Below are 27,336 nucleotides of genomic sequence, written 5' to 3'. Positions count from 1 at the left end.
CTGGATTGAGCTGTCTGTAGAGGTACAAAGATGTTGGTTGGGAGGAATCAACAAGGTCATCTCGCCCCCCTGCCCACTCAGAGCAGGACATCACCAGCACAGGATGAGGTGAGCCATGGTGCTCTAACCAAGTCCTGAAGTCCTCCAAGGATGGCTCCATGTCCAAGTGGAGAGCAGTGACGAGTGGCATCCTCAGGGGTCGGGGTTGGACATCTTTGTTGGGGACACAGACAGGGGGATCGAGGCACCCTCAGCAAGTTCTGATGGCACCGAGCTGTGTGGTGCAGTGATGTGCTGGAGGGAAGGGATCCATCCAGAGGGACCGGGACAGGCTGGAGGTGGGATGTGAAAACCTCATGGAGTTCAACAAGGCCAAGGGCAAGGTCCTGCCCATGGGTCGGGGCAATCCCAAGCACAAACCCAGGCTGGAGTGGATGGAGAGCAGCCACAAGGAGAAGGACTTGGGGGTGTTGGTGGGTGGAAAACTGCCTGTGAGCCAGCAACGTGCGCTGGCAGCCCAGAAAGCCACCCGTGTGCTGGGCTGCACCCAGAGCAGTGTGGGCAGCAGGGCGAGGGGGGGATTCTCCCCCTCTGCTCCGCTCTCGGGAGACCCCCCTGCAGTGCTGGGTCCAGCTCTGGGGGCACCAACAGCAGAAGGACACGGACCTGCTCGAGCGGGGCCAGAGGAGGCCACGAAGATGCTCGGGGGGCTGGAGCACCCCCCTGTGAGGACAGGCTGAGAGAGTTGGGGGGTTCAGCTGGAGAAGAGAAGGCTCCGGGGAGACCTTAGAGCGACCTCCCAGGACTGAAAGGGGCTACAGGAAAGGGGGGAGGGACTCGTCATCAGGGGGGAGGGATAGGACGAGGGGGAACGGGTTTAAACTGACAGAGGGGAGATTTAGATGAGATCTAAGGGAGAAATTGTTCCCTGTGAGGGGGGTGAGGCCCTGGCACAGGTTGCCCAGAGAAGCTGTGGCTGCCCCCTCCCTGGAAGGGTTCAAGGCCAGGTTGGATGGGGCTTTGGGCAACCTGGGCTAGTGGAAGGTGTCCCTGCCCGGGGCAGGGGGGTTGGACTAGATGATCTTTAAGGTCCCTTCCATGGGGATTCTGTGATGATGAAGAGGCACCACCTCTCCTGGCAACCTGTGCCAATGTTGCATTGTCCTCCCGATGAACAAGTTTCTTCCTACCATCCCGTGTGAGCCTCCCAAGCAGCAGGTTGTGGCCACTGCCCTAATTGAGGAATGTTGAAACTGAATAAATCCAAGCACTGGGAATACCACTATAACTGAATCATTAACTAGCAGCCTTCACCATGCCGTTGTTTAAAATGAAATAGCGTCTTGTATCTATCCTGTCATAAATTACAACTCTTAATGCTTTGGGAGTACTCAAAATATTAATAGGCATTTTTGTTGGGTATCTCAGAGCTGTAAAGGCTTAAATCCTGTGAGGAGAGATTGAAGGAGCTGGGACTGTTCAGTGTGAGGAGGAGAAGGTGAGGGGAGACCTCATCACTCTCTACAGCTCCCTGAAAGGACGTTGTAGAGAGGTTGGTGCTGGTCTCTTCTCCCAGGGAATTAGTGACAGAACAAGAGGGAACGGCTTTAAACTGCAACAGGGGAGGTTCAGACTGGGCATGAGGAAAAAATGTTTCCCAGCAAGAGTGGTGAGAGAGTGGAATAGGCTGCCCAGGGAGGGGGTGGAGTCCCCATCCCTGGGTGTGTTTAAGGGCCGTTTGGATGAGCTGTTGGGGGATGTGGGGTAGGGGAGAACTTTGTAGAGTGGGGCTGAGGGTTGGGCTCGATGATCCCAAGGGGCTTTTCCAACCTGAAGGATTCTGGGGATTCTAATATTTGGGAAGAGAGATGGGAGAAGGCTACAGGGGAGCTGCAGAGCATGAGGAGATGAACCTGTGGGGGACACGGGCAGTGCTCGAGCTAATTCCCTCCAGTGTGGTGTTGCAGTAGAGGTAGATGAGAGTGAGGCAGTCACTGCAGGTAAAAGCTGACTGTGTGGGAAATCACTGGTCATTGTCAGGAGAAGAGGAGATCCCAGCTGAGGATGGAAGGAGTTGGCACGTGCCCATGGAGAAGCACATCCAGCAGATCATCTGCGCCCTTCCACTGCAGGTGGTTTGGCTTTAGGGAACATTTTGTTCTGTCTCTGACCTCCTTTTCTTCCTCCAGCTGCCTCCTACACAGACAGCTCTGATGATGAGACCTCCCCCCGAGACAAGCAGCAGAAGAACTCCAAAGGCAGCAGTGATTTCTGTGTGAAAAACATAAAGCAGGCAGAATTTGGGCGCCGAGAGATTGAAATTGCTGAACAAGGTAAACGGGGCACGTTCTTCAAGCTCCACATTGTGCTAGGCTGTCTTGTGGGGTTCTTCCTTCCCCCAAATCCTCTGCTTGTGAGGGTCAGTATATTGGTGGTTTCTTGACACTGTTCCCATTAGCGATGGGAAAACTTTTCTGGGATTTTGTGGGATGGAAAGGAGTTAGAGGGTTATGCACCAAGTAGTTCCAACCAACCAGCTGCTGAAGGACTACTCTATAGTCAAATTCATTTTGTTAAAATCAGTAGAAAAGGTGAAATTCATCAAATAAATTAGGCAACTTTGTTTTAGCACGATTGTCTCCAAAAATCTGTAGCAAAGGCCGTGCAGCGTTTAGGTAGTTGGAGGGATCTTGGAGAGGCTCATCAGAGCAGCGAGTCCCAAGTCCTCCTCGGTCTGAAGACGATTTTCTCTAGCCTCACTTGAGCATTCACAGGTAGAAATTTGAAAATGTGATGATGCTACATCTTAAATAGTAGGGAAAAGCTGCAGAGGGTTGTTGGGTCCTTTTCAGCTGTGCCATGACTTATTTGATGCTGCTCTCAAGGCTTTAGCTTGTTCTGAAGCTGCCCCAGCTGCACGAATTTATAGGAATACCAGATAGCAGGGCAAGAAGTGATGCTGGCTGCTTTTTCTGTGCTCATCCCTCTTTCCATCACGTTGATGGATCTGTGGTTTGTTATTTTGCCTTTCAGAAATGCCTGCGCTGATGGCTTTGAGGAAGAGAGCTCAGGGAGAGAAGCCACTGGCTGGGGCCAAGATCGTGGGCTGCACGCACATTACGGCGCAGACGGCTGTGAGACCCCCTCCATAAACTCCAGACAGGGATTTTCCCCCGCTTATTCTCTAAAATAGACCCCAAGCAGTTAATGTAGAGATGCAGTCTCTAAGTCCAGCACCAAGTAAAAAGAGAATGGTGGATTTTGTGAACGTTTCCAGATAAACAGAGCCTGTGCTTAAAGATGATGCAACACACGTATTCATGAGGCATTGCTTGGGTAGCGATAACCAAGGGAATTGAATTACCCGTATCGTATAAGCAGGAAGAAGTGGTCAGTCATCACTTATGCAATTCAAGAGCTGTGGTTTCTCCTCCAATCATGGGACAGGAGTGCTTTCTCCTGACTAGATTTGGGACTTTGCTGAGTGAAATCTGCATATATACATATTTATATACACCCACGCACATATATATGCTGCATATAAAATATACTTTGAAGTTCTTTCTTACTTCATCCATTTAAAATTGAAAAAAAAAAAAAAAAAGTAATGGCAAAATTATTCTCTGTGCAACTCTCTAAGGACCCTGATGCTGCTTAAACCCAACTTCAGATCCCCCCAGAAGCTTCCCCACAAATAGCGAATGAAAATCCCGCTTGTGTATCGCTCTTTGCATTGTATATTGCTCCTTGCGGTGCTCTTTCTGATTTTTTTGTTTTGTTTTGTTTAAATCCAGGTCCTAATGGAGACTCTTGGTGCGTTGGGTGCGCAGTGCCGATGGGCTGCGTGCAACATCTACTCTACTCTTAATGAAGTGGCTGCTGCCCTTGCTGAGAGCGGTAGGAAACTTCACCCTCTTTGTTTTTTCTGGTTTTAAAAAGTTTTCTTACTGCCCCATCGTATTTAGCTCATATACCATCTCTTACAGTTTTTTCCCTTCATTCTCTTCAATTTCGAATAAACCTATAGGAGGTAAACAGCACAACATCAATCCCTTCCACTGGTCTGAAAATCTTAGAATAATTTTTCTCTGGAGTACAAAAGTCCGTAGTACAAAATGATGGTGCTGCACATTATGAGCTGAGTGGGCTGCGTGAACCTGAAAGTTATTTTGCTAAAAGGAACTAAGCTAAATTTGATTTCAGTTCTATAAATTTGAGTCATAACTTTGGCTAAAAGGGGTGAAAGGGAGGATTTGGGGGGGACATAACTCACAAGACAGAAGCTGTCCATGTTGCTGCTCAACTGGGAGATGCCTTAATTCAAATCCTGTTTTTCCTGGGTAAGGATTTTACCCTGAGAGCTGGGAGACCCAGAAGAAGCCAAACTCACTGCCTTGCCTGTTACCTAGTCTTGCTCAAAGCTGAATAATAATTGCTCATAAATCAGAATACATTCAAATTTTGTGGCTAACGTGCCTGGCAGGAAGGTAGGACATCTAACTTGCAGCAAAAGCTTGATTTTGCAAATAAATGTTATCATTGAGAGCGTGCTGCCCTCTCATCTGGTGGCTTTTTCTTGGGGGAGAGGAAGAAATTAGGCTAAAACTGACTCCTGTCTGCTGCCTTCAGTGTGTGTCTTCAATGTTTATCTCTGAAGCTTCTTCTAGAAGGTAGATGTTGAAAAATCAGACCGCGGGCAAGACCGCGGTGGTGTCAGGAGCCTGGTGGATCACGCGTGGACGTAGGGAGAGCCGATACCCAAGGGATTTGCTAAGGGATTTGTGTGTTAGCACCCGTCTCCCTCTCTGTGCCAGGGTTCCCCGTCTTCGCCTGGAAGGGAGAATCTGAAGACGACTTCTGGTGGTGCATCGATCGCTGCGTCAACGTCGAAGGATGGCAGCCCAACATGGTGAGCCGGGGCCGACCCTAAAATGCTGGGCACGTGTTGAAGCGTGGGTAGCTCTCATCTGAAGAGAAGGAGGAGGGTTTAGTGCTGGTCTGTGTTTTCCTCCCAAATTTAGACCGAACTTAGTTAAGGCTTGGTGCTAACACAGCGTTTACCTTCAGAGCACTTTACAATTAACTACGCAGTGAGGGAAATGAACTTCTCTCAGTCTCACAGGTGTAAACTCAGGGAGAAAGGGGGTTAAACGACTTCTGCATGTGGATCTTGCCTACCAAGCAGGGTTTTGTTAAACTGTTTTCTAAATAAGCATAGCTGCGTTAACACAAAGTTTATTGGGTGCCTAGTTTGCTTCCAGGGTAGCTTGGTCCAGTTTAAACCAAATTCATTTAATCTAGCCAGTAAAAAATGACTCAAAATCAGCCTGTTCTGAAAAGGGGTTGCATCCCTTTTACCACGGTCGATTAAATTCACACCTTTGGTTGATGTGATTTTTCCTATCTACGCAAGGCTTCTGTTTCAGAACAAAAATTACATTTTTAGGTGATTTCTACACTTTAAACCTGCTCTTACTGCATGAACACAGAACCTCAGGTAGCCCAGCTCCGTACTTTGCTGGTTTATTCTGCCCTTGTTTCTAGGGAAAACCGAGAACCCTAAACTAGGTGAGCGGAATAATTTGCAGCTGTCAAATGTGCTGTTTTCATCCTGCTTCCCGACAGGTTTTGAGCCTTGGAGCTTATGATCTAAATTAGATGAAAAGTAATGGAAGGTGGAAGGTAGGCGTGTATCTGTATTGTTTGTTTGCCAATATCAGCTTGTTTGAGGTGGGTTTTTTGTCCCTTCCAGTCTACACCTGCTCACTTCCTTGCTGTCACCTTTAAAAAGAATCATGAATGTCAAAAAAATCCACCCCCAAGCTACGAATCTGAGTCTAGACACGACAGCAGCTTTCTTCATCTTTTTGAGGAATAATTTCCCATCAAAAATGTCAGTAATTGAAGAAATCAACGTACCAGAATATGCATATTATGCTTTCCGGGGATTTCTTCAGGCCTCTTGATTCTGCGACGTGTCTCCAGCCATCAGTGTATTTTCAGACCTGCTTCTGGAGCACAGAAATAATTGCTGGGGAGCCCCAAACACCTCGGATCTAGCAATTCCCAAAGATTTGCACACCGGATTTTGAAGGTCCATGTTTTTAGAGATAAGAAATAGGACGCTGGACACTGGGTGAAGAACGGGATTGGAAAGGATCTTCTTTGTATGATTATTTCAGAAGAACTGGCAAACTCGGCCACAGAGGCAAGGTGAAATTTGCCTCTCTGGCCCGTCCAGCCTCAAGGCTGAAATGAGATGGAGCTACTCTGCTCCCTGTGCTGATGGCAACTTTTTAGAACATGCATCATATTTTTTCTCTCCTGTTGAGACTGAGAATTTCCCCTCATATCCTGAATCAAGGAGATACGTCCCCAGGTTGTAGGACTGAGCCTGAGCTGCTGCTCCTGGCAGCCCATGACCTTTGTATAAACCCAAATCTAACCTTTTTTCAGAGAATCATGGAAGGGTTTGGGTTGGAAGGGACCTTAAAGATCATCCAGTTCCAACCCTCCTGCCACAGGCAGGGACACCTTCCACTTCAGATTTCAAGTGTTTTGGAAAAATGAAACGTTCATTTTAATTTTTAAAGAAAAACCAAAAGACCTTACCAAAATTTAAAATGTGTGGCAGATGTTTCAGGAAAGGAGGAGTATTATATTGATCACCCGAGTTTTTTGAAGAGCTCCTTCCTTAACAGGAGTCCCCACATTCAAGGGTTTCATAGAATCACAGGATGGTTTGGGTTGGGAGGGACCTTAAAGATGACCTAGTTCCACCCCCCAGCCATGGGCAGGGACACCTTCCACTAGCCCAGGTTGCCCAAAGCCCCGTCCAACCTGGCCTTGAACCCTTCCAGGGAGGGGGCAGCCACAGCTTCTCTGGGCAACCTGTGCCAGGGCCTCACCACCCTCACAGGGAAGAAATGTCTCTTGTCTTGTCCTCTCTGCCCATCAGCAAAACATCAATGATACCTTTCAGCAGCGTTGATGATTATTAATGACTGTACGGGGCTCTGAAGACGTTCTGTGCAGCGCTACATGCCACGGTGTGATCTGATGGGAAATTCTCTCTCTGTGAAAAGTGATTTAGTAACGTGCCTATCTCTGCCCAGCAAGAAATAATCCATTTGGACTCTTAAGTGTGGAGTAATTCAGAGCGTAACTATCCAACTCGTTCTTGTTGATCCATCCAACTTGTACTTGTTGATTCCAGATGAAAGTAGCATGGAAATGCATCTCCATTTCCAGGCTTCTACATCTTTAAGCTCAATAAAGAGAAGTGCAATCTCTGTTTCTACTTAAGAGAAAGCAAAATGGGTCGAAGCAGTTCAGCAGCTTGCTGTAAGCCACGCTGACAATATCAAGGCTTGAAATACCCCCCAGGAGTCCCATTTAGAACTGCTTCGCTGGCCCTCGCCAGTCCTGTGTCCAGGTAGGCACAGCGAGGCGTGGTGGAGCTGATCGTGCAAATAAATAGGGATGTCTCACAGTCCAAAAATCTGAATATTCAATGTTAGGACTTCTGTGTGGCGCTGCTCCCTGGGAACAGGTAGCCACAAATACCAAGAGTCTGCAAAAAAAAGACACCTTGGGTTTTCTGATGGGAGTAACAGACCTTCAGAGGAGTGCTCTGTCTGCACAGGAATGGCTCAGAGGAGGGTTTTTTTCTGAAAAATACTAAAGTCTGAGAGTTTGGTTTCCTTTGCAGCATAAACTGATCCAGGACCATGCTGGCGCCAGGGGATTTCGATGCCGCCTCCGACCATGCCTTCCTGCCATCTCCTTGTGTTTTCACTAGTCATTTTCTGTAGGGAGTTATTTTCAACCATGTTGCTGAGCTAATTCTAGCTAATTTTAATCAGCTTGGTTTTGGCAAGATCAACCGCATAGTGTCGGCTGTTGCCCCGACAGAGTTTGGAAGGGGAACAGGGTGAGATGTTTGTTGGCGACGGGGTCTTAGATGGGTTTAAAAAGGTTGTAAAATGGCACCCTGAGACACCAGTTTCTTTCATGAAAGAGATTTTCTGCTGGAGAAAATGTGAAATGGAAGGACTGAGGGAGTGAGAAGCCACAGCCCTCCTGTGCAGACAGCAATGTGAAATTGCTTACTTGGAGAGAAAAACACTGAGAGAGAAACATCTACCAAGGGGATGTGGATACACCAAATCAGTCAAAAATCATCAAAATTCAGGGTGAGTACTGCTGAGGAGGAGCAGGATTAAGTACCTCCTGGTGCTCAGGTCAGAGGATGGTCCTGTCTCCAAAGAGAGGAATGTCCCTGCAGGCCCGGGGTGATGGGAAGATGTTTTTTACAGGTGTGACGACTCCGGCACACTCTGCTCCGAGCTGAAAGTGCCAAAATCAAGAGGGAGGTTGATGAACTGCAGCCGGGAGCGTTGGTTTGCAGATCGTGCCTCTCAGTGGGCGTCAGGCAGCAGCGCCGAGAGGCAGAGCAAGGCTCGCATCTCCAACGGCTCCTTTTCTGTATGAAAAACTCTTTGCATGTCAAATAAAGGCTTTTTTCCCTGAGAAAAAAATCTGCCTGGGAAGAATTCGAAAAAAGGCAGATAACCTGTGTAAAGCTGAAAAAACTGCAGCAAGATGGGGCACATACCCCGGGTTTTGCCGTTGGCTGTTTGAGGCTGCTACAACAAGGTGACCTTCCACCAAAAAATAGTCCCTCCGCTGATTTGGTTTGGGTTCTGTTTCATTTCCTGCCCTCCTAGGAAAGAGGAAACCGCCAACCCCCCGAATTCTCTCTTAGAAAGAAGATTATGTGCCCTATTAAATGGGGATTAATGAAATGAAGACGTCCTGGGAGCCAGGCTGCTGAATTCCTACCTCAGCTGGCCCAGGAGAGCTGCTCAGCCCGCTTTAACCCTTTCCTGTCCCCACTTCCCAGCCTCTGAACGCACGAGGTGGATCTCGGGGGGTCCCTGGAGGCTCAAGAATCAGGTCTACGTGGGACACACGTGCTGGGCTCTGACATTTGTGGAGGAGCAGCTGCTACCCACAGCGCTCGCTGTCAGTGGAAAATCCTGCAATTTAGAGAGAAAAAGGTTGTAATAATATGTAGCATTTCCAAGTAACTCTTTCCCCGTGGATGTCAGAGCGGTGGCTCAGTGAAGCCACCACGTAGTGTCATGACAACACTCAGGAACGTCATCTTTGAGCCCACAATGGGGCTTTTTCTGCCGCAGGAACATGGTGGGAGTGTTAATTTTTCCTGGGTGGCTGCAGACACCGAGCTCCACCGCCGGCCAACGAGCAGAGATGCTTCTGCCCGGGTTTGACGTTTGCATTTGAGGACACCAGTAGGTTACCAAGGGCTGGCTTGGCAGCCAGAAGTCTTGAACGTTGGTGTAGGGAACATGCAAGGAGGAAGAGGAGGAGGAGGAGGATGCAATCAGAGGTCTTTGACGTTGGTGTAGGGAATATGCAAAGGTGATAGTGATGATGCGGTCCAAAGTCTTTGATGTTGGTGTAGGGATTATGCAAAGAGGATGATAATGATGACAGGGAACATGCAAAGAGGATGATGAGGATGATGATGATTCAGTCAGAACTCTTTAGCATTGGCGTAGGGAACATGCAAAGAGGAGGAGGATGATGATGATAATAACAATACAGGGCAATGTGCTTTCAGCAGGCCCAGCTAGCACAGGTCCTTGGCACTTCACCCACCGCTTGGTGAAATCTGCTTCCTGTTTTTTCTTAATTCTGAGTCTAATGGGAGTTGTCAGACTTCCCACCTTCCTTGGGCACCACTTGGGCCACCTGAGGCCACCTGGGTGGCAGGAGGACTCGGCAAAACGCATGTGTTTGGGTTTTTTTTCTTGTTTCTTTTCTTCTTTCCCAGACACCTCTTTATGGTACCCAGGTGGGTCCCTCTTTGAAGCTTTTAGAGCTCAGCACCCTCCTTGGAGTGTTGAGATGCAGCAGGGGATGACCCAAAGTGGTTGGGACTGGGGCCACGTGCATTACGAGGTTTGTAGGACAGACGAGCCTCCTAATGAACTCCACTGGCTGTCACTAGCAGCGAGATTTTCTGTGATTATCAGAGGTTCTGTACTTACAAAGGGAGAAAATAAGCCTTAGCTTGAAGTCTTTGATTATCCTGACGACACTATAGCACGTCACAAAAATACCTGAATAACATCAACCCGTGAAAGGTGTATCTGGGTGTGTGTGTTAGACTTTTAGCAGCGTTACGACCTTCATGTCCAAGGCCATTACCAGGCGTGTTTCCATGTGCTGGAAAGCACACGTGTGTGTTCTCACCGGCAGAGAACAAACAAGCTCCTAGACATCGCTTTTCACTGCAATTTTTAGATTTTTGCAGCCAAATGGTTTTCACGTCTGTCCTTTCCAAGGCACTTTTTCAAAGGGCACCTTTACTTGCTCATCTTTAATGTTTTTATTAAAGCAGTAAGTCTCTGGCTTTCTCCACCGCCCTGAAATGTGTCATTAGGAGGAAATGGGTGGCTCGGGAGACTCGTGATCTGATAAAGAAGAGTTTTGTACTTCTGAGACAGGTTCACAGCCAGATGAAATGGGCAGAGACCAGAAGTTGTTGTCTAAAAGAGGTTTGGTATTTTTAACACAGTGTTTTATGATGCAGTTACATTATAATTGTAGCTCTGCACCCTCCTCCTCCTTCTCCATCCTCCATCCTCCTCCTCCATCATCCTCCTCCATCCTTCTCCTTCTCCATCCTCCTTCTCCATCTCCATTCTCATCCTCCTTCATCCTCCTCCATCCTTTTCCTTCTCCATCCTTCTCCTTCTTCATCCTTCTCCACCTTCCTCCTTCTCCATCCTCCATCCTCCTCCATCCCCCTCATTCTCCATCCTCCTCCATCCTCCTTCTTCTCCATCCTCCTCCATCCTTCTCCATCCTCCATCCTCCTCCTCCATCATCCTCCTCCATCCTTCTCCTTCTTCATCCTTCTCCATCCTCCATCATCCTCCTCCGTTCTCCTCCTTCATCATCCTCCTCCATCCTTCTCCTTCTTCATCCTTCTACATCCTCCTCCATCACCCTCCTCCTCCTCCATCCTCCTCCATTATCAGTCATACCAGAAAAGCTGATGTCTCGGTACGGTTCAAAGGCTTTTCCATCTGTGCTTCTGGGAGATGAGGAGAGAGGAGCTTCTACAGCAATTTTCCATGTTTCCTCTGGTCTCATTATGGACATCAAGGTCTGCCATGTTCGTCTGACCCGTTGCCTTTGCAGCACAGTATCGGTGAAGCAGCGCTCCCACTCTGACTACCAAGCAGCGTAGTGTCACCCAAGCTGTCACGATGTGGTGTTGGAGGTGCCAAAACATGGACTTGATTAGGAGCGATTTGAGCTTGTGACTTATCCCTTGTACCTTTTTGGGGGTCAGCAGGCCTTACTGCATCTTCAGAGCGGTGACTTTGTGGTTGTTTTTATTACAGATCTTGGATGACGGAGGAGATCTCACTCACTGGATTTACAAGAAATATCCCAATATGTTTAAGAAGATCAAGGGGATAGTAGAGGAAAGCGTGACCGGTGTCCACAGGTAACGGGACTGTAACAGGCTGGTCTGTGAGCACGGAAACATTTGGCCCAAAAAAGCATCTTCTGCCTCAGGGGACCGGTAGCAGAAGATCCCCAAGCTGTAAGATGCCGCAGATTTGGCTGAATGTTGAACCTCCTAATATGTGGTCCGAGGTTTTTCTTCGGCTTGGGCTTGACTTTTCCATAAGAGCTGTTTTAAATCTCTCATATAGTGAAAGCAATAGACTTGGAACTACTGCTCTGAATTTCAGACGAGGAGCAGAAGCACCTACTGACCATTGCACGGGTGGAAAAAGTGCACAAGGTGTTGTTTTTCCACCTGGGAAATAGGGGCAATGGTTGTCTGACCTCGTTTTGCAGATAAAAAAAGGAAGGGCTGGGCTTTGGAGATAGACAGAAGTGTAGTCCTAAATGAAATCTGTGGGAAGAAGTGAGATTTGGGAAGAGAAAATGAGTCTCTAGTTGGGGTGGGAGTCCAGAAAGGAAGAACCACGGAGACGCAGGCGTATGACTGAGTGACATCCGTCAGTCAGAATTGTGACGGACGAAGGGGCTCCCAGGGTTAGGAGAGGTGTCAGCGTTGCTCTGCCAGTGACGTTAATCATAGCACAGGTGACAGAAAATAGGGGACGGAGGAGAAGAGCAGCAGACTCTGCTCTTTTCTTTATTTCTGCAGGGACAAAGGCTCGGCTGCAGCTCTGGCAGCTGGCTGAGAGTTTGGCCAGAGGTGCGGGCAGCCCTTGAAACAGGGAAATGAAATATTTGAAACGAGGAAGCGACCGATTCAGGTTTGCAGCCAGTGGGGTCAAGAAAAGGACCTGGTAATATTTTTAGCATCCGGAATCGTTCCCGATATGGACAAATGAGATGTGTAAAACCAAAGCAATGTTAAAAACTGTTCCCCACGTTGCCATGGCAGGAGTGAGGTTGTGTCTGGAGGTTGGTAGTATCGATGTGTGCGTGCGGGGAACGCATGTCCCTTATCTCCAGGGGACAGACAACGTGGGGACTGAGGCTCCCCAGATGACAAAGAGAGACTGGGGAGAAACCTGGAGGAGGTCTGTAGAGATTGACTGGGGGAGCGTGTTCTCCTTCCCAAGGTCTGGAGCAGACAGATGGTTTTCAGATTCTCTTCGTAGCCATAGTGTAGCGTTTTTTTGGGCCCCGACTCCAAAAAGGCCGTTGAATGACTCGAGCGTGTCCAGGGAAGGGCAACGGAGCTGGTGCAGGGTCTGGAGCACAGGTGTGATGGGGAGCGGCTGAGGGAACTGGGGGGGTTTAGTGTGGAGAAGAGGAGGCTGAGGGGAGACCTCCTGGCCCTCTGCAACTCCCTGAAAGGAGGGTGCAGAGAGGGGGGATGAGTCTCTTGAGCCAAAGAACCAGCGCCAGAACAAGAGGGAATGGCCTCAAGCTGCGCCAGGGCAGGGTCAGACTGGCTCTTAGGAAGGATTTCTTTGCAGAAGGGGTTGTTGGGCGTTGGAATGGGCTGCCCAGGGCAGGGGGGGAGTCCCCATCCCTGGAGGGGTTGAAGAGTCGGGCTGACCCAGCGCTGAGGGATCTGGTGGAGTTGGGAACGGTCAGGGTGAGGTTCATGGTTGGGCTGGAGGAGCTTCAAGGGCTTTTCCAACAGAGATGATTCTGGGATTCTTTTTAGATTAATTTTTAGTGGTTTTGCTGCTGCCAGGAGTTCAGTCAGCTCTCGGAAGTAGGAGATCAGGTTGGTGTGTTCCTCACCTGGGTTGGTTCTTGCTCTGTGTCTCGGTGATTCCACTCCAACTGCTGCTCAAACGGATGTTTTGCTGCAGGTGCTGATCGCAGCAGCTCCACGTTACTGTGAATGTTGCCCTTCTGTGGCCATTCCTCTTTGTCCTGAGCTGTAAGAGCTTGACGAGGAATTACAGGAGCTCTCATCTTATGGTATCTGAAGCAGGATTTGGGGGGTTTGTCATCTTGAGGACAGCAGAGGATGGTTGTATTATCAACAGTTATGAGGCACGTGGAGTCTAGAGCACCTTCTGATCTGCTGTTTGATGTTTTTATGAAATGCCTCTTGCCAGTCTGGTAGTTCTTCAGTGGGGGAGGAAAACAGACACAAATATCTGCGGAAGGAAGAATGCTATTTCTCCTCCTGAAGCGAGGAGCTCCTTTTAAGAGGTTTTCTTTGACCCTGCAGATGTCTACTGCTCACCCCAGCAAAACAAGGACCTCGAGATCACGCAACAGTAGGGAAATATTTTTCCATTGATCTGTTTCTTCCCGTTTTCGTAACAGGCTGTACCAGCTGTCCAAAGCGGGGAAGCTCTGCGTCCCAGCCATGAATGTCAACGACTCGGTCACAAAGCAGAAGTTTGACAACCTGTACTGCTGCAGAGAGTCCATCCTGGACGGGTACGTATGTGGCCGCCCAAACGGGGCTGCGTCCCTTGCTCGGGTCACGTCGCTCCCCACAGGTCGGTCCTACCTGCCCCTTTAGATCATTTTAGATCAATTGATGTGTCAGAGGAAAACAAAGACCGTTTGTTATCTCTGGTCCATCTGATTTTTATCAAAGATGGGAACTTGCAAGGCATTTTGAGACAGCAGCGATGTCTCTGTGGGTCAGAAGGCCCTAAGACAATTGTACAGTTGCATGTAAAACTCTACAGACGTACGCACAGATGAAAACAAACGTTGAATCTTGTTTGTAGGAGAGTGATCTTGCAGCAAAGACATTGGCATCTCTAGAAGTCTGGATTCAATAGTTTTAACTCCACTACGTGTATGAACGGGGCACAGCACTTAAGTTCTGCTTCTTAAATTCTGCTCCTTTTTTTGTGGAAAGCATGTCTTGTCTTCTCCCGGAGCGTCTGCAAGACACAGCAAATATTTTATTAGCCACAGTGATATAAAACACTTGCCAGTGCCCTTCGAGGGAGCTCGCCGGGTGTTTGTGCTCTCAGGGTGGTGCTGCCCTTCCCTGTGTATAGGTGACTCACCTGCATTTTTCAGTCTCGGGGAGCGTCGTTCAAGCCCTGCAGCTTCTCGTGCTCCTGTGCGAGGACTTCAGAAATCCTCACGTATGGCTACAACGCTCCTTCCTGTCCCTCTTACCTTTGTGGCATCAGGATAAAACCCATCTGTGTCTGTTGGCGTGGGGGGGAGTCAACCAGCTGCTTCATCACATTTTTTGCCTTTCTAGCTTCCTTTTTTTATCCTCTCCTTTGAATATACGATAAAACAAAAGAAAGAAAATAGAAGAAATTGTGGTAGACCAAGACTTCATCCCGTAACACTGTCCAAAGTGTAGACTTGAGTCTGAGGATTAAACCCTGTCCTTCAGCTGAGCAGAAATAGGTGCAGAAGGTGGGAATGACGTGGCTGATGGCTGCTTTATGCCCCTCTCCCCACCCGGGTCCTGCAGGATTTACAGCCACACGCCATCCAAGCAAGCAGAAGAGTGTTTGCATCCCTCTGTTGCTCCCTGCCCCCCCCAATCCCAGCAGGCAGACCACGGGACTGGGACCAGCTCTGCAGCATCCTGAGGGTGCTGTGCTTTTAGGACCGGACGGGAATCAGTCACTGACGGGTACGTGGGCACCAGGAACGTGATGGATCTTCTGAGACTGTTGGTCTTGAGATGCTGTGCAAAATACTTGAAGTTGTGATCTAGAGAGGGTGTAAATCTCAGTGATCTTTAGTTTTTTTCCTCTCCCCCTTTTTTTTTTATTTTGGTGGAACTGTGTGTCCGTGTCCCCACCACCCCCACTGCCAAATTTTGTCAAAGCCAAGTGAGATTAGGACGAGTTTTATTCTTACAGTTCAGATGGGTGGACTGTGGCCTGTTGCATCTGATAGTGGTCCCAGCAGACAAGTAAACACAGAAACAACAACAAATTTGACTTTCTGGACTGGTGTTGATGCTGATGAGATGACAACCAGAGAAAAGATTGCCTGCCCTGTGCCAGGTAGCTGTGGTGTGGAGGAGGAACCCTCTGTGGAGAAGACTACCTGCTTCCAGAGAAAAGACTTTTTGTCACGTTGATAACTCTGTATGGCTTAAAGTTTAAACAAGTCTCGAGATCTGCCGTTCGCGGTTCCTTGCCCGCATAGAAATGTCTCCTCTTGAACCAAAGTCCCTCTGGCAGTGGTGTTCAGCTGCACTGCCGCTGCCCTCAGTGGGGTAGCACCAGAGGCTCTCAGAGACCCAACGCAGGCTTCCCCATTGATGGTGGACTCTGCTCTAACATTTTCCTCCCAGATCTTTGTGGGATGTGTAGTAGAGTGTTTCATTCGCCACCTCGACTTTGAAGCCATCTTCTGGTAGTGGCCATCTTGACCAGGAGAAGTGAAGATGACTCATGTTTGTAAAACCTGTGTGTCCAAATACAGGGGCAGGAAGATGATCTTTAAAACGTGTGCAAGTGCCGTGGGAGTTATGAACCACCGAATACACTTCTCTGGATGATCCACTGCCCGTGCAGGTTCTGCCCCACATTTCCAGCACGTGTTGTTCTAAAAGACTAAAGTTTGGGCTCCACGTCAGGTCCAGCAGCGATGGTATTGGGCTCTTCCCTGCCAAGAGGTTTTATTACATGAGCCAGAACCTGACGCTGCACACAGCCAGTGGTTTCTTGCTCTTCCTGCCCAGCAAAACTGTAAAAGTTCAGTCAAAATCATCAGCTGGTCTCTAAAATATGTACAAAGTTGTGATGTGGAGCAGCCTACTCCGAGATGCAATGTGTCGTGAACTGGGCTTTGCTGGAAGCAATAATGGGAGAAATGAGGGTGGTGAGGCCCTGGCACAGGTTGCCCAGAGAAGCTGTGGCTGCCCCCTCCCTGGAAGGGTTCAAGGCCAGGTTGGACGGGGCTTTGGGCAACCTGGGCTAGTGGAAGGTGTCCCTGCCCGGGGCAGGGGGGTTGGACTAGACAGTCTTTGAGGTCCCTTCCAACCCAAACCATCCTGTCATTCCATGAAAACATCTTGATGAAGTAATTCTTCCTAATTAAGCAGCCCTTCCTGCTTTATTACGGCCACAGCTCTGCTCTGTGGCCGCAGGGTTCAAGGCACACGAGGCAACCTCTGTCGTGGGGGTCAGCTGCCCGGTGAAAAGTTGCCCCCAAACTTTGAGTTGAGGACCCAGCTTTTAGCTTCATGTTCCATGTGTGGTGGATGCTCTCGGTGGCTCAGAAACGTTAAAATCTTTTAAAACTTCTTCATTTTATTGTCTTCAGTTGTGATGGATGATGGACCTCAAGGTGGGATTTGGGTTAAGTCTGGCCCAGGCATCTACAACTGGGCCAAGGGAAATCTGAGCAGAGGTGCAATTAAATCTGCTGTGGTTTTTATCTAAATTCTCTCGGAAGTGTAAGGGAATTTCACCTTCCCTGCACTGCTAACCTATTTACTCGTGTGCTAAAAATAGCCTGGAATGTAGGACACTCTTAGGGAGAAACCAGAAGGAAACTGAGTGGAAGGGAGAGCTTTATTTGTGGAAAGCTCTGGGATTCTGGCAAGAAATTACCACTTTCCTGCTTCTTCTGTAGCTACTTCTGTGGGGTATTTTGACTTTAAAAAAAAAAAAATTAAGAAAAAAATATTTTTGGAAAATATTTTAAATATTTCTGGAGTACCAAAACAAAGGGATCCAACAACAACAACAAAAAAGAACCAAAAAAAGGGATCCAAACCCTAAATCCTTCCTCTTTGTTACGTTTCACCAGTAACACCCCCCCTTCCCAAAAGAAAAAGTCAGGTTTTAGGTGCCCTTTGGGTCCCCTCTGCACCCAGAATTGCTGTGTGTCCTCAGGGATACAGGATACAACCATGGTGGTTGGGAAGAGCCAACTGAGAAGGACTGTCAGTGGAACAGATCTTACGGCTGGTCTTTAATTGGATTTTTTTCTTTTTCCTTTAGCCTTAAAAGGACAACAGACATGATGTTTGGAGGAAAGCAAGTAGTGGTTTGTGGCTACGGGGAGGTAAGGGGCTCATGTTTTACACGTGGGTTCTGCACGTCAAGTCGGCACACCCTTCGCATGGCTTTATCCGACGGGGCTTTTCTGTCCTCGGGGCTCTTCTCTGCATCTGCAGGTGTCTTCAAACCTGATGGGTTTGCCAAAACTGAAGGTTTTCTTAATTTCCTGTATATTTGTTTAGTACTAAACAGATACCAAACCCGAATCTTAAAAGACATGAGTATGAAGCATATTGAATAACTTTAATATCTGAATATTGACATATCCAGGTATTAATACATCATATATTAATATTTTATATTATCTATTCTATTTAATATAATATTAAAATATTCAGGGGCTGGGTTCTGCAGATTCTGGGTTGTGCAGCTGCAGCATCGCGTGCTGAAGCGTGGTCAAAAAAGAGAAGTTAATCTTGACTTATCCCTGTGCTTTTACCCCCAAACGGACACTGGGATATTCACCCTGCGGCACTTCTTGTCGGGACCAGTTAACACCAGTTATGGTGGGCTGTGCTGGGGGTGCTGTACTGGGACTCTCTTTTTTTTTTCTAAAGAGCTGAAATGGGACAATCTTCTCATGTGTAATCGCATTTTTTGGGAACCCTTGGTCACTTAACCGTTCCCCTGAATTCCCCGGCGAGCTGCACTGTATGTTCTGGGTAAAGGCTAAAGCTCGTTAACCCTCAGAGATTAAACTATTAAGCTTCCTAAGTAGAGTAAAGGTTACAAGAGACTCTTAAACTTTCCCTGAGGTAAGTGTAATCTCTTGTTATCATGGTGCTTTCTAGATACCAGGATGTTTGCAGGCAAAAAGAACTCCCTGGGACCAAAATCAACGTCACTTTGATATTTTTTTAGTGCCTCTCTTAGCTAAGCTGGGCCTGACTCAGGTCCTGGACTACTCCAAATCCAGGAATTTCACGCACCCAGAAACTGAGTATACGCAGCCAGAGTTGCTCAGAGGCTTTGCAAAGGGCAGCTGGGGCTGCAGAAGAGACACCCGGAGTCGTAGGTCCCCCGTACGCTTCCCACGGCCCTGTGGGTGCTCGGCGCCTCCCGAGCTCTCGGCGTCTCACTCCTCTGTGCTCTTCTCCCTCCCCAGGTTGGAAAGGGCTGCTGTGCTGCTTTGAAAGCCATGGGCTCCATAGTGTACGTGACAGAGATCGATCCGATCTGTGCCCTCCAGGCCTGGTAAGCAGTCGCATCGAGCCCGGCTTACTTCTTTAGGCTGTTTGTTTTTTTTTTTTTTTTCCCCCAGGAAAACCATGGCCAGAAACCACTCAGCGGCGGTCCCTCCCGAGAGGGATGCTGGTGAGGGGTTCATGGCTCCTCTGTGCCCTCGGAGGGACCCACAGCTCTCTCCTATGGCCAGAAAAGGGTCAGTTTATCTGTATCCCACATGCCAGCTTGCATAATCGTAACCCCAGTGGCCAGGAGTTTAACGATACGGCTTGGAAGAGTTTACTGATACGGCTTGAAAGGATGTTAGGAGTGAGCTGCGACCTTTGGAGTGCAAACTTGGGCTTTACTGTGCCATGCACACACCTCACCCCAGGGGTATTTTGGTTTCTGTGAGCACCTGCCCCTCGCAAACCTCTCCTGGCTGACGCCGGTGCTCTGACGTAGGGCTGTCTCCATGCACGGCCACGTTGCATTTACACCCGACCTCGTTTCCTCCCAATAAAGGTTGTTTTGGGGCAGAGATGCAGTGGGAGATGGACGTGACTATGAAAGCAGAGTCCCAAAACCACCCCAAGCCTTATTAAACCTGCAGCCTCTTCCTGACAGCAAAGGGAGGGGGCTGTTGCGGTGAAGAAACTAATGAGCCCTGCTTAATTAGCAGAGCTGAGCAACTTTTGGTTTGCTTTGCAACCTTCACAAGGGGCACATCCAGCACCCGCATCCTTAATTGTGAATCTGGTCGTTTGCAGCAACCCCCTCCCTGACTCTGCACGAGGCAACACCCTGCGGCCCCTCTCCTAAGGGGGACAAAAAATATAGTAAATGGGACATACAGCAGAAAAAAAAATACCTTTTTTTTTTTATAGTAACTACGATTTTGCAGCTTGTGAGAGTCGCAGAAGTAAGTTCTCGAGAGGACTGTCAACAAATCCTAAAAAAAAAATCCTGCCCTTGTTATCTGATGCGCTGAACACACCTTGCTCGGTGAGGTCAGGAAAGATTCACTGAGTGCTCAGCACTTCTAAAGGTTGTGTAGGTGCCTAAATGTGGACTGCAAAGTCAACGGTAGACAACTGTGGGGTGTGGGTGATTTGGGTTGGTTTTAAGATGATCTAAATCCATATCAGAAAGGATTCTGCAGCGGGGGGGCGTATCTAGATCTTCTGGATGCACTTTGCAGGAGTAGCAGCTTTAAAAAAACCCGCTTCAATTGAAAATGGAGATTTGCAGATGTGGAGGCCTTGACAGAAAATGTGAAACCCCCCAAATCTCTTTTCACTTCTCCCCGCAACACTCCCAAATCCTCCAGGTTGACTCCAGAAACCCTCCTAATGACTTGGGGTACGTGGCCCTTCGCATGCTGCGTTGCTGTGTCCCAGCCTGGCATCAGAAAGTCAAAATGAGTATCTGAGAATCACTTGATTTGGGTTTTTTTTCTATTTTTGGTATGGTTTTGCTGCTTCTCAGACTACTTTCCCCCCCCCTCCTCCCTCTTAGCATGGACGGATTCCGGCTGGTGAAACTCAATGAAGTCATCAGACAAGTTGACATCGTCATCACCTGCACAGGTACGCGGTCCCTGAGGCAGGAGGAGGGGTTGTCAGGGATGTGCCCCCCGTCACCGGGACCGTCTTTTCCCAACGGAAAAGGCAAAAAGGTGGGGAAAGTGAGTGTGGGTGTTTATTACGGGTATTGCTGTCTGGTAGGCAACAAGAACGTGGTGACCAGGGAACACCTGGATCGGATGAAGAACAGCTGCATCGTCTGCAACATGGGGCACTCCAACACCGAGATCGACGTGGTGAGCACAGGGACGCACACGTGGGGCGGGGGGACCCTTCGGCAGCCGGGTCTGACCCGTGGGAAGCACCTGGGAGGAGAAAAAATAATCCCTTGCTCCCCGCGTCGCAGCGGGCACCGGCGGACGTGTCGGCGTCATTCCTGCGATCCCAAGGGATGCCAGCAAGCCAGACAAACTGCTCCAGCTTCCAGCGGAGCGTCTGGTGTCCACCAGCCTCGCTCCTTCCCCCAGAGAGTGGGTGAATCGCCCTCTCCAGCCCAGTTTCCCTCCTCTTTTGTGTTGTTACACCAGTAAGACCCAGCCAAGGGTTCAGCTTGGGGCAAGGCAACACGCTCAACACTGCTGCGCTTGCCCAAACGGCACCGAAATCTGCTCATCTGTGCTTCGAGATGAGTAGAAAACCAGGAGGGTCTTGTCTGAAGGTCAGTGGAGAATCCCTCGGCCAAACTTAAGGGTTTAAAACAATTTTTTGCGCTGGAACGAAGTGACCGCAGCCATGCACGGTTTAGCTGGGGACCATGAAGCCTCTTCAGCCAGAAGAGCTTGAACAATAGTTGTTGCTGGAGCTTTGATGTATTGTAATCATAAAAATAGTTCCAGGTTATGATTCATAAAGGTTTCATCAGTCTGAGACTGCGACTGGACCCAAAGGAAACTATAAACCCAGGACAATGTCAGCGAGTTGCTTCCTCTTTTCATTCCTATTATGCAGCTTCTGGTTTTTGATCTTTGGCCAGTGCTTTAACTATTTTAACACCGTGTTTCAGGCGAGCCTGCGTACACCCGAGCTGACCTGGGAGAGGGTGAGGTCCCAGGTGGACCATGTCATCTGGCCAGATGGGAAGAGAATAGTCCTTCTGGCAGAGGTGAGTTGCAGGCCAAGGAGCAGGAATTGCGACCTGCTTCTTCTGGGGACAAAAATGGTTGGACTAGATGATCTTCAAGGTCTTTTCTAACCGAGATGATTCTGTGATTCTGTGAAAACAAGGGCTGGATGAGCCGAAGGGCGTCCAGAAATCACCTCCTGGGCCTCAGCAGCTCAACGGTCCCTCGGTTGAGTTAACCCTGAGTTACTGGAATGCAGAAAAGCTCCTGTGTTTTTCTTTATCCCACGCCAGGGTATCTCCCGCAGGGTATTTGATCAGATTTTCACCTCTAAATTTATTGAGTTATAAAGGCAACCAATATCTTGGGATTCAAGCGTGGTGTTTGATCCCAGCAGGGACACATTTCCCTGATGGTTCCTGTACCTTCTGTAGGGTTGTCAACTGGTTTTGGTGCCGTGTTGAGATAACAACTGGTTTTTGCTTCCCAGGGCCGCCTGTTGAACCTGAGCTGCTCCACCGTCCCCACCTTTGTCCTGTCCATCACTGCCACCACGCAGGCGAGTAGGGCTTGGGCTGAGCCTAAAGCCGCGTCGCGCTCCACAGCGGGCAGCGCTTACTTACCTAAGTGTCTTCTCCATCCAGGCTTTGGCTTTGATAGAGCTGTACAACGCTCCCGAAGGCCGCTACAAGCAAGACGTGTACTTGCTGCCTAAAAAAATGGGTAAAGATGTAACTCATTGGCTTCTCTTTTTCAGTTTTGAGATTGAACAGATGGGAGGTTTTGCTGGACGGCAGCGCAGCCTCCTGCGCTCTTTTGTTTGCTTCCCTGCCAAGCTCAGGCTCTTCCAGTGAGTTTTTCCCGCTGGGTCTGGGCTTTTCGCTGAATTGGACGCGTTGTTTCTCCGCCCCACCCGGGGAAAACGGTGCTGACACACGTGGCCGACGGCAGGAGCCCGGCCGCGCTGATGCGGGGGGGTTTCAGGTGGGGGCTTCTGCCAGCAGAGCTGCTTTCGTTGGCTACAAAAACATGTATTCCCTAACCCAAGAGCCTTGCCAGCAGAACCCCCTCCCAAGGACACAAGCTAGACTGACCCCGCTTTTGGTGTGAAACTGGGATTTTTTGGTGTTAATTGTCTTTTCGGAGACCAGGTGCAGCTTGTCCCAAGCGTTAGGTGTCACCTGCCAGAAATGTCCAGCGGCTCCGGCACCGGCAGAGCATCCGAGCTTGCCCGAGGGCAACAGGAGGGGATTTCAGAGAACACTTTTCCCCTCTCACTCCAAACAGATCAGAGCCTTGTTTTACCCCGTTCAGGGTGAAAACCAGCCCTGCGATTGAGCGTAAAAGTGTGAGGAGCGATGCCTTTCCCAGCTTTAGCACAGCAGGAGGGGACTCGTCACCTTCCCCTTGCTCGTACTAACGAGGCTTGAAATAATTTCAGACGAGTACGTGGCAAGCCTGCACCTCCCAACATTCGATGCCCACCTGACAGAGCTCACGGATGAACAAGCGAAATACCTGGGACTGAACAAGAACGGCCCTTTCAAACCAAACTACTACAGGTGCTGCTCCTCAAGCTCTTTTCTTCTGCCACGAGCGTGGGGTACGCGGGCGGGGCGGGCGGAGGGGACGGGGTTTAATCCCACCGGTCCCCTGAGGAGATATCAGGGGGTTTCCGGATAATTCCCATCGTCATGGAGAAAGCGGCCGGGCCGGGAAGGAGCCGGCGCGGTCGGAGCCGTGACGCAGAGCGCTTGGCAGGACACGAGCCCTTTGTATCTGGCAGCAGCTGTCGCCCAGACGTGGCACGTGGCAGCGTGATGCCATCCGGCCAACTCAGCTTTATTTTTAAAGTTGGATGAAGGATGAGATGGCGCAGGGCAGCGTTTGCCCCTGGCGCCGGGGGCTGCTCAGGCAGGCTCAGCTCGATCGTTCTCCTCCCCCGCTTTGGGCTGGGCTGATCCCCCCCAAATAAATACGAGCCCCTGGATCGCTTCCCTTTCCAGACTTCTGTTTGTAGCCAACACCGCGGTGCATTTTTTTACCCTGAAAATGAAATGGCTTTGCACAGAGATCAGCTCGTCGGGGGGGTTGAAGCCCAGATCCTTTTCTTGCAGGAAGAGGCATTTTCTTGGCATGCAGGTCTTTGGCGAGAGCAACGCTTCACCAAAACGCTCCACTTTGGGGGTTTCATGGGTTTGGTCACTGAGAGGAGATCTCGGGGTGCACGGAGCCTCTTTTTCTGGATGCAATTAGACTTCATCCCCGTGCAGCTCACCAGCTTGCTCCGTTAAAGCGAGCACCTCTCTCCCCTTACATGTGGCTTCGTTTGCGATACGAATTACCTGCTTTTAGTTCCCAGTCTCACGGGAGCCTTCCAGTTTGAGCCAGGTTTTGGTGTTTAAGGCATTTGCTCGTGCGCTTTTGGTGCATCCACCCCGGTTTCTGAGCCCGCATTGCTGCGAACCAGTGGGACTCAGTCCCTGAGTCCATCGGGCACCACTGAATTTTTCCCTTCCCGTACTGGCAGCGAGCAGCAGCGCTCAAGCAGCGAGGGGCAGGCAGCTAAATATAACGTGGTATTTGTGGGGGAAGAGACGAGGACCGAGTCCATTTCTAAACCATTTCTTTTCTTGGTGTCTACCTCTCCCAGAAGACACCGTGTTGATGCTGGGGGAGCTTCACGCCTCTTCCCCAGTGGCTCACCAAAACCTCATTTTCTCTTCTTTTTCCCCCAGATATTAAGTTCCTGCCGCTGTATCCCGGAGAATTGCGAGGAACAAGAACCCAAGTCTTTTCTCAACTACTGTACAGGATGAAACAGCGCAAGCTTCCTAAGTTAGAGCTGGGCTTGCTCACATAGTAGACAGTGTGTTTAGGTTATTTATTTATTAAATTAGAATACTGTACATGCGGCCTCTGCCACTGGTGTTCGTACTGCCGCGGGACTGGGAGACGGTGGATTTCTTTCCGTTTGTTTCATTTTTCTCTTTGGGTTGTTCATTTTTTCGGGGCTGGGAGGATGGGGGAGGCGAGGAAGAAGCTGGTGGAATCGAATTCGCTGCGATGCACTTGGAATAGTTATCACCGTTCGTCCGACACGCGCGACGGGAGCCGCAGGATCCGACGTCGAGGTCGCACCTTCGTTGCTTTTGGTTTCCTTCGCGATCCCGGTGCTTCTTCCAGCAGAGCAGGATCCCGGCAGCCACGAGAGCTGGCTGGGGGGCGGCCGCCTTTGCATTCCTGATGCCATTTGACAACGCAGCTCAAAACCTCGTTTACTCCGAGCAGCCGGGTGCCGCCTCGGCAGCGAAGCGTGAATCTCCCCGGCCATGGCTGGAGAAACCTCTTGTCATCCTGCGGAGCTGCCCGAGGGACCGTTCCGCCAGCGAGTCGGTGAACTTCGCCTTAGCGCTGCTGAAAGCCGTAACGAAGGGTCCGGTCGTTAGCGTCAGCCGGGGGGCAGCCCCCAGCGCGCGGTGGGAGCCGGGAGGGCAGAGCGCTGCCGGCTCGGCGGCGGACGTGGCGGTGGTGGGGCAGGACCCACCGCCGCTCCCTTCGTCGCAGCTCCGCGGTGTTTTCCTGCTGCTCACGTTACGAGTGCCAACCTCCTGCGGTTCAACCAAAGTTCCCGGCGGGGCTACGGGGCGGCCGAAGAGCCTTGCGACCTCGCCCACAAATGCTGCTCACGTGTCGGGGAGCTCTTCCAAACCCAAGCGGAGCTCGTCGGCCGTCCCGGCTGGGAGGACCCGCGTCCCCGCGAGGTCTTCCTCCAGCTGAATTTCAGTCCTTATCGGAAATCTTTGGAGTTTTATTTTCTAGTAATATTTGTACGATAAAATCCAGAAATCCCCTTGGAGTGTATGAGACGTACGCTGAAGTAATCCCCACCCAGAAGAGTTCAGCATCACTGAAACCCTTCAGTCACCTCAAATCTTGACGCATCAGAGCCAACAGAGAACAAATTTGCCATAATTACTGTTTTTTAGCCCAGGATGTCCCGGCGGAACGCTGCGGATGGCACAGCACGTTTACCAAGGTGACTTTTGAAGTCTCCGTGTCTCATCGGAGTCACTTTTATGGTTCACACAGAGAACACGGCCCTTCTAAAATAAAATTGCCCGACCCCCTGAGCTCAGAAACCTTTATCCTGAGGGACCCGAGTCCCTCATCAGCTAGAGGTTCTTGTTCTGTCCTCGCGGACCTCATTGCCATCATGAAAAAACACTTTCATGGCAGCTTGTTCACGCACAAGAAAGGAAAAACTGTGGAATTCCAGTCTCGGTGGCCAAGCCCTTCTCATGGCTCTTGATGCCGAGGTCTGAAGTCAGCTGGACCACAAGCTGCTCGTCTTTGGAGCAAACATCCTCGTACGCCTGCGTCTTCCAAATTTCCCTCTGAAATTTCTCAAAGCCCAAGAAGGAAGACCTTGAGGAGGCGTTAGGGCTTTGAGGAGATTTTGAGGAGACATTAGAGCTTTGAGAAGACTTTGAGGAGACTGATCACTAACCACAAACTCAAAACAATCTCTACTCCCTCATGAGTTTTACCCAGATCCTGAGATTTTTGGAAAGAGTCCCCCGAGCTATTTGAAATGTCGCGTTCGGGTCTTTCCCCGCGCTGGAGTTACCTTGGTCTGCATCAAACCAGCGAACCCCCCAGAGTTTCTCTTCTTCTCTGCAGAGGCACAGCCTGAAATCCTGCTCTCGGTCAAGGTGAAACGTGGTCGCAGGGTCACGTTGAGCAAAGCAGCTTCTGGAAAATACGTGTCCCAACCCGCAGCCGCCTCTGCCCTCGGGAAATCCCCCTCCGTCCGCGTGACCCTTCGGTACAGCTCACGCAGTCGCTCTCCTCCCCCGCGTCCGTCGCTTGTGCAGCATAGGGTGGTGCTGTCCTCATCCGTGAATTCCCTCGTGCCGATTTTTAAGCCCGTTTTATCTTCCAGGTAGGTAGGAGAAAAAGAAAAAAAATAATAAAATCCCAACTGGCTTTTCCCACCTTGATTTTTAAAGCTCTTCTCCATGTCGTTCTGCTTCTTCTGTAAGCTTTTTTGCTTGCTTGGCTTTTTCCTAATCAATCTGGAATCATATTCTGTGATCATCTCTAAATTAAACGTGTAATGGGTTGTTTGTTTTTTGGTTTGTTTTTTTTTTTTTTTTTTAATGTAACACATTTTTAAAGAATTAGGAAAAAGGAGATTTAGGTAACACCAGCAAAATTGTATAAGGAAATTAATTCTGTTCTGAACTTTAGAAATAATAAGACAAAACCTGTCATCAGCCTGCAGTGAGGAAACAAAAACTTTGCAAACGTAACATTTTCAAAAGGATGTTTTAAATATTAATGTCTGAGTGATTGTATTAGAGCAGCAATAAAGACTCTGTAATCTCAAAACACAAATAAAACATTGGAAAACTCCGTTTCTCCAGAGCGTCTTCCGGGTCTGATGGGAGCAGATGGGGAATTTTGGGGGCTGGACGGGGGGTACAACGAGGGGGTGAGGGATGGTGGTGCCCTGGGGTGGGGATGGGGAGGTTTGTCCCCAGATCTGCCGTCGTGCCGCTGCCGTACAAAACCCAACCAGGAAAGCGGCTCCGGCGGCCTCGTGTCCTTGGGGCTGTTTGGGCTCCAGGCGGCTGTTTTGGCTCCGGCCGCCGCCGTGTCCTTGGGGAGCGGAAAAAATCCCGTTATTTCTCCTGCCCCTGCCCCGTCGCTTCCCGAGGGAAACACTGAGAGGAAAGACTTTGGTTTTCCAGCAGCTGGGAAATGTGACGGGACACAAGTGGCACTAAGACGGGGCGTCCAGCACCTCCGTGGCTGCAGAGTCACCCCCAAAAGCGACCGTGTCCCCCCCTATTGGGTGGGGAGGGAGAGGAAGTCCCCATCTCCCCCCCCCCCATTTAACCCAAGATGGTGGTAATGGGGGTTTGGACGACGCGGCTGGGCGGGTGATGCTGGGGGTGCTGCGGGGATGGGGACCCCTTGGCCCCAGCCTGCAGTGGGGCAGCTGCACCCTCCCCC

General features: G+C 49.8%; 1 protein-coding gene across 2 annotated transcripts in view; it reads left to right on the top strand.

Moving 5' to 3' along the window:
- Positions 1-26,733, top strand: part of AHCYL2 (adenosylhomocysteinase like 2) — a 110,133-nt gene extending 83,400 nt beyond the window's left edge. For both annotated transcript variants that reach the window (XM_074828139.1, XM_074828140.1), the window contains exons 3-17: positions 2,190-2,333; positions 3,034-3,134; positions 3,795-3,897; positions 4,815-4,909; positions 11,445-11,551; positions 13,822-13,938; positions 17,445-17,508; positions 18,610-18,698; positions 20,187-20,257; positions 20,396-20,490; positions 21,258-21,356; positions 21,806-21,874; positions 21,960-22,038; positions 22,757-22,877; positions 24,054-26,733. In XM_074828139.1, the coding sequence (XP_074684240.1) occupies positions 2,190-2,333; positions 3,034-3,134; positions 3,795-3,897; positions 4,815-4,909; positions 11,445-11,551; positions 13,822-13,938; positions 17,445-17,508; positions 18,610-18,698; positions 20,187-20,257; positions 20,396-20,490; positions 21,258-21,356; positions 21,806-21,874; positions 21,960-22,038; positions 22,757-22,877; positions 24,054-24,060 (1,361 nt within the window). In that variant the 3' untranslated portion in view covers positions 24,061-26,733. The remainder of the gene's footprint in view (positions 1-2,189; positions 2,334-3,033; positions 3,135-3,794; positions 3,898-4,814; positions 4,910-11,444; positions 11,552-13,821; positions 13,939-17,444; positions 17,509-18,609; positions 18,699-20,186; positions 20,258-20,395; positions 20,491-21,257; positions 21,357-21,805; positions 21,875-21,959; positions 22,039-22,756; positions 22,878-24,053) is intronic.
- The last annotated feature ends 603 nt before the right edge of the window (positions 26,734-27,336 follow it).

Source organism: Strix aluco, chromosome 5, assembly GCF_031877795.1.
Source record: "Strix aluco isolate bStrAlu1 chromosome 5, bStrAlu1.hap1, whole genome shotgun sequence".
Lineage (NCBI taxonomy): Eukaryota > Metazoa > Chordata > Aves > Strigiformes > Strigidae > Strix > Strix aluco.
This window is presented reverse-complemented; position numbering and strand designations above follow the sequence as displayed.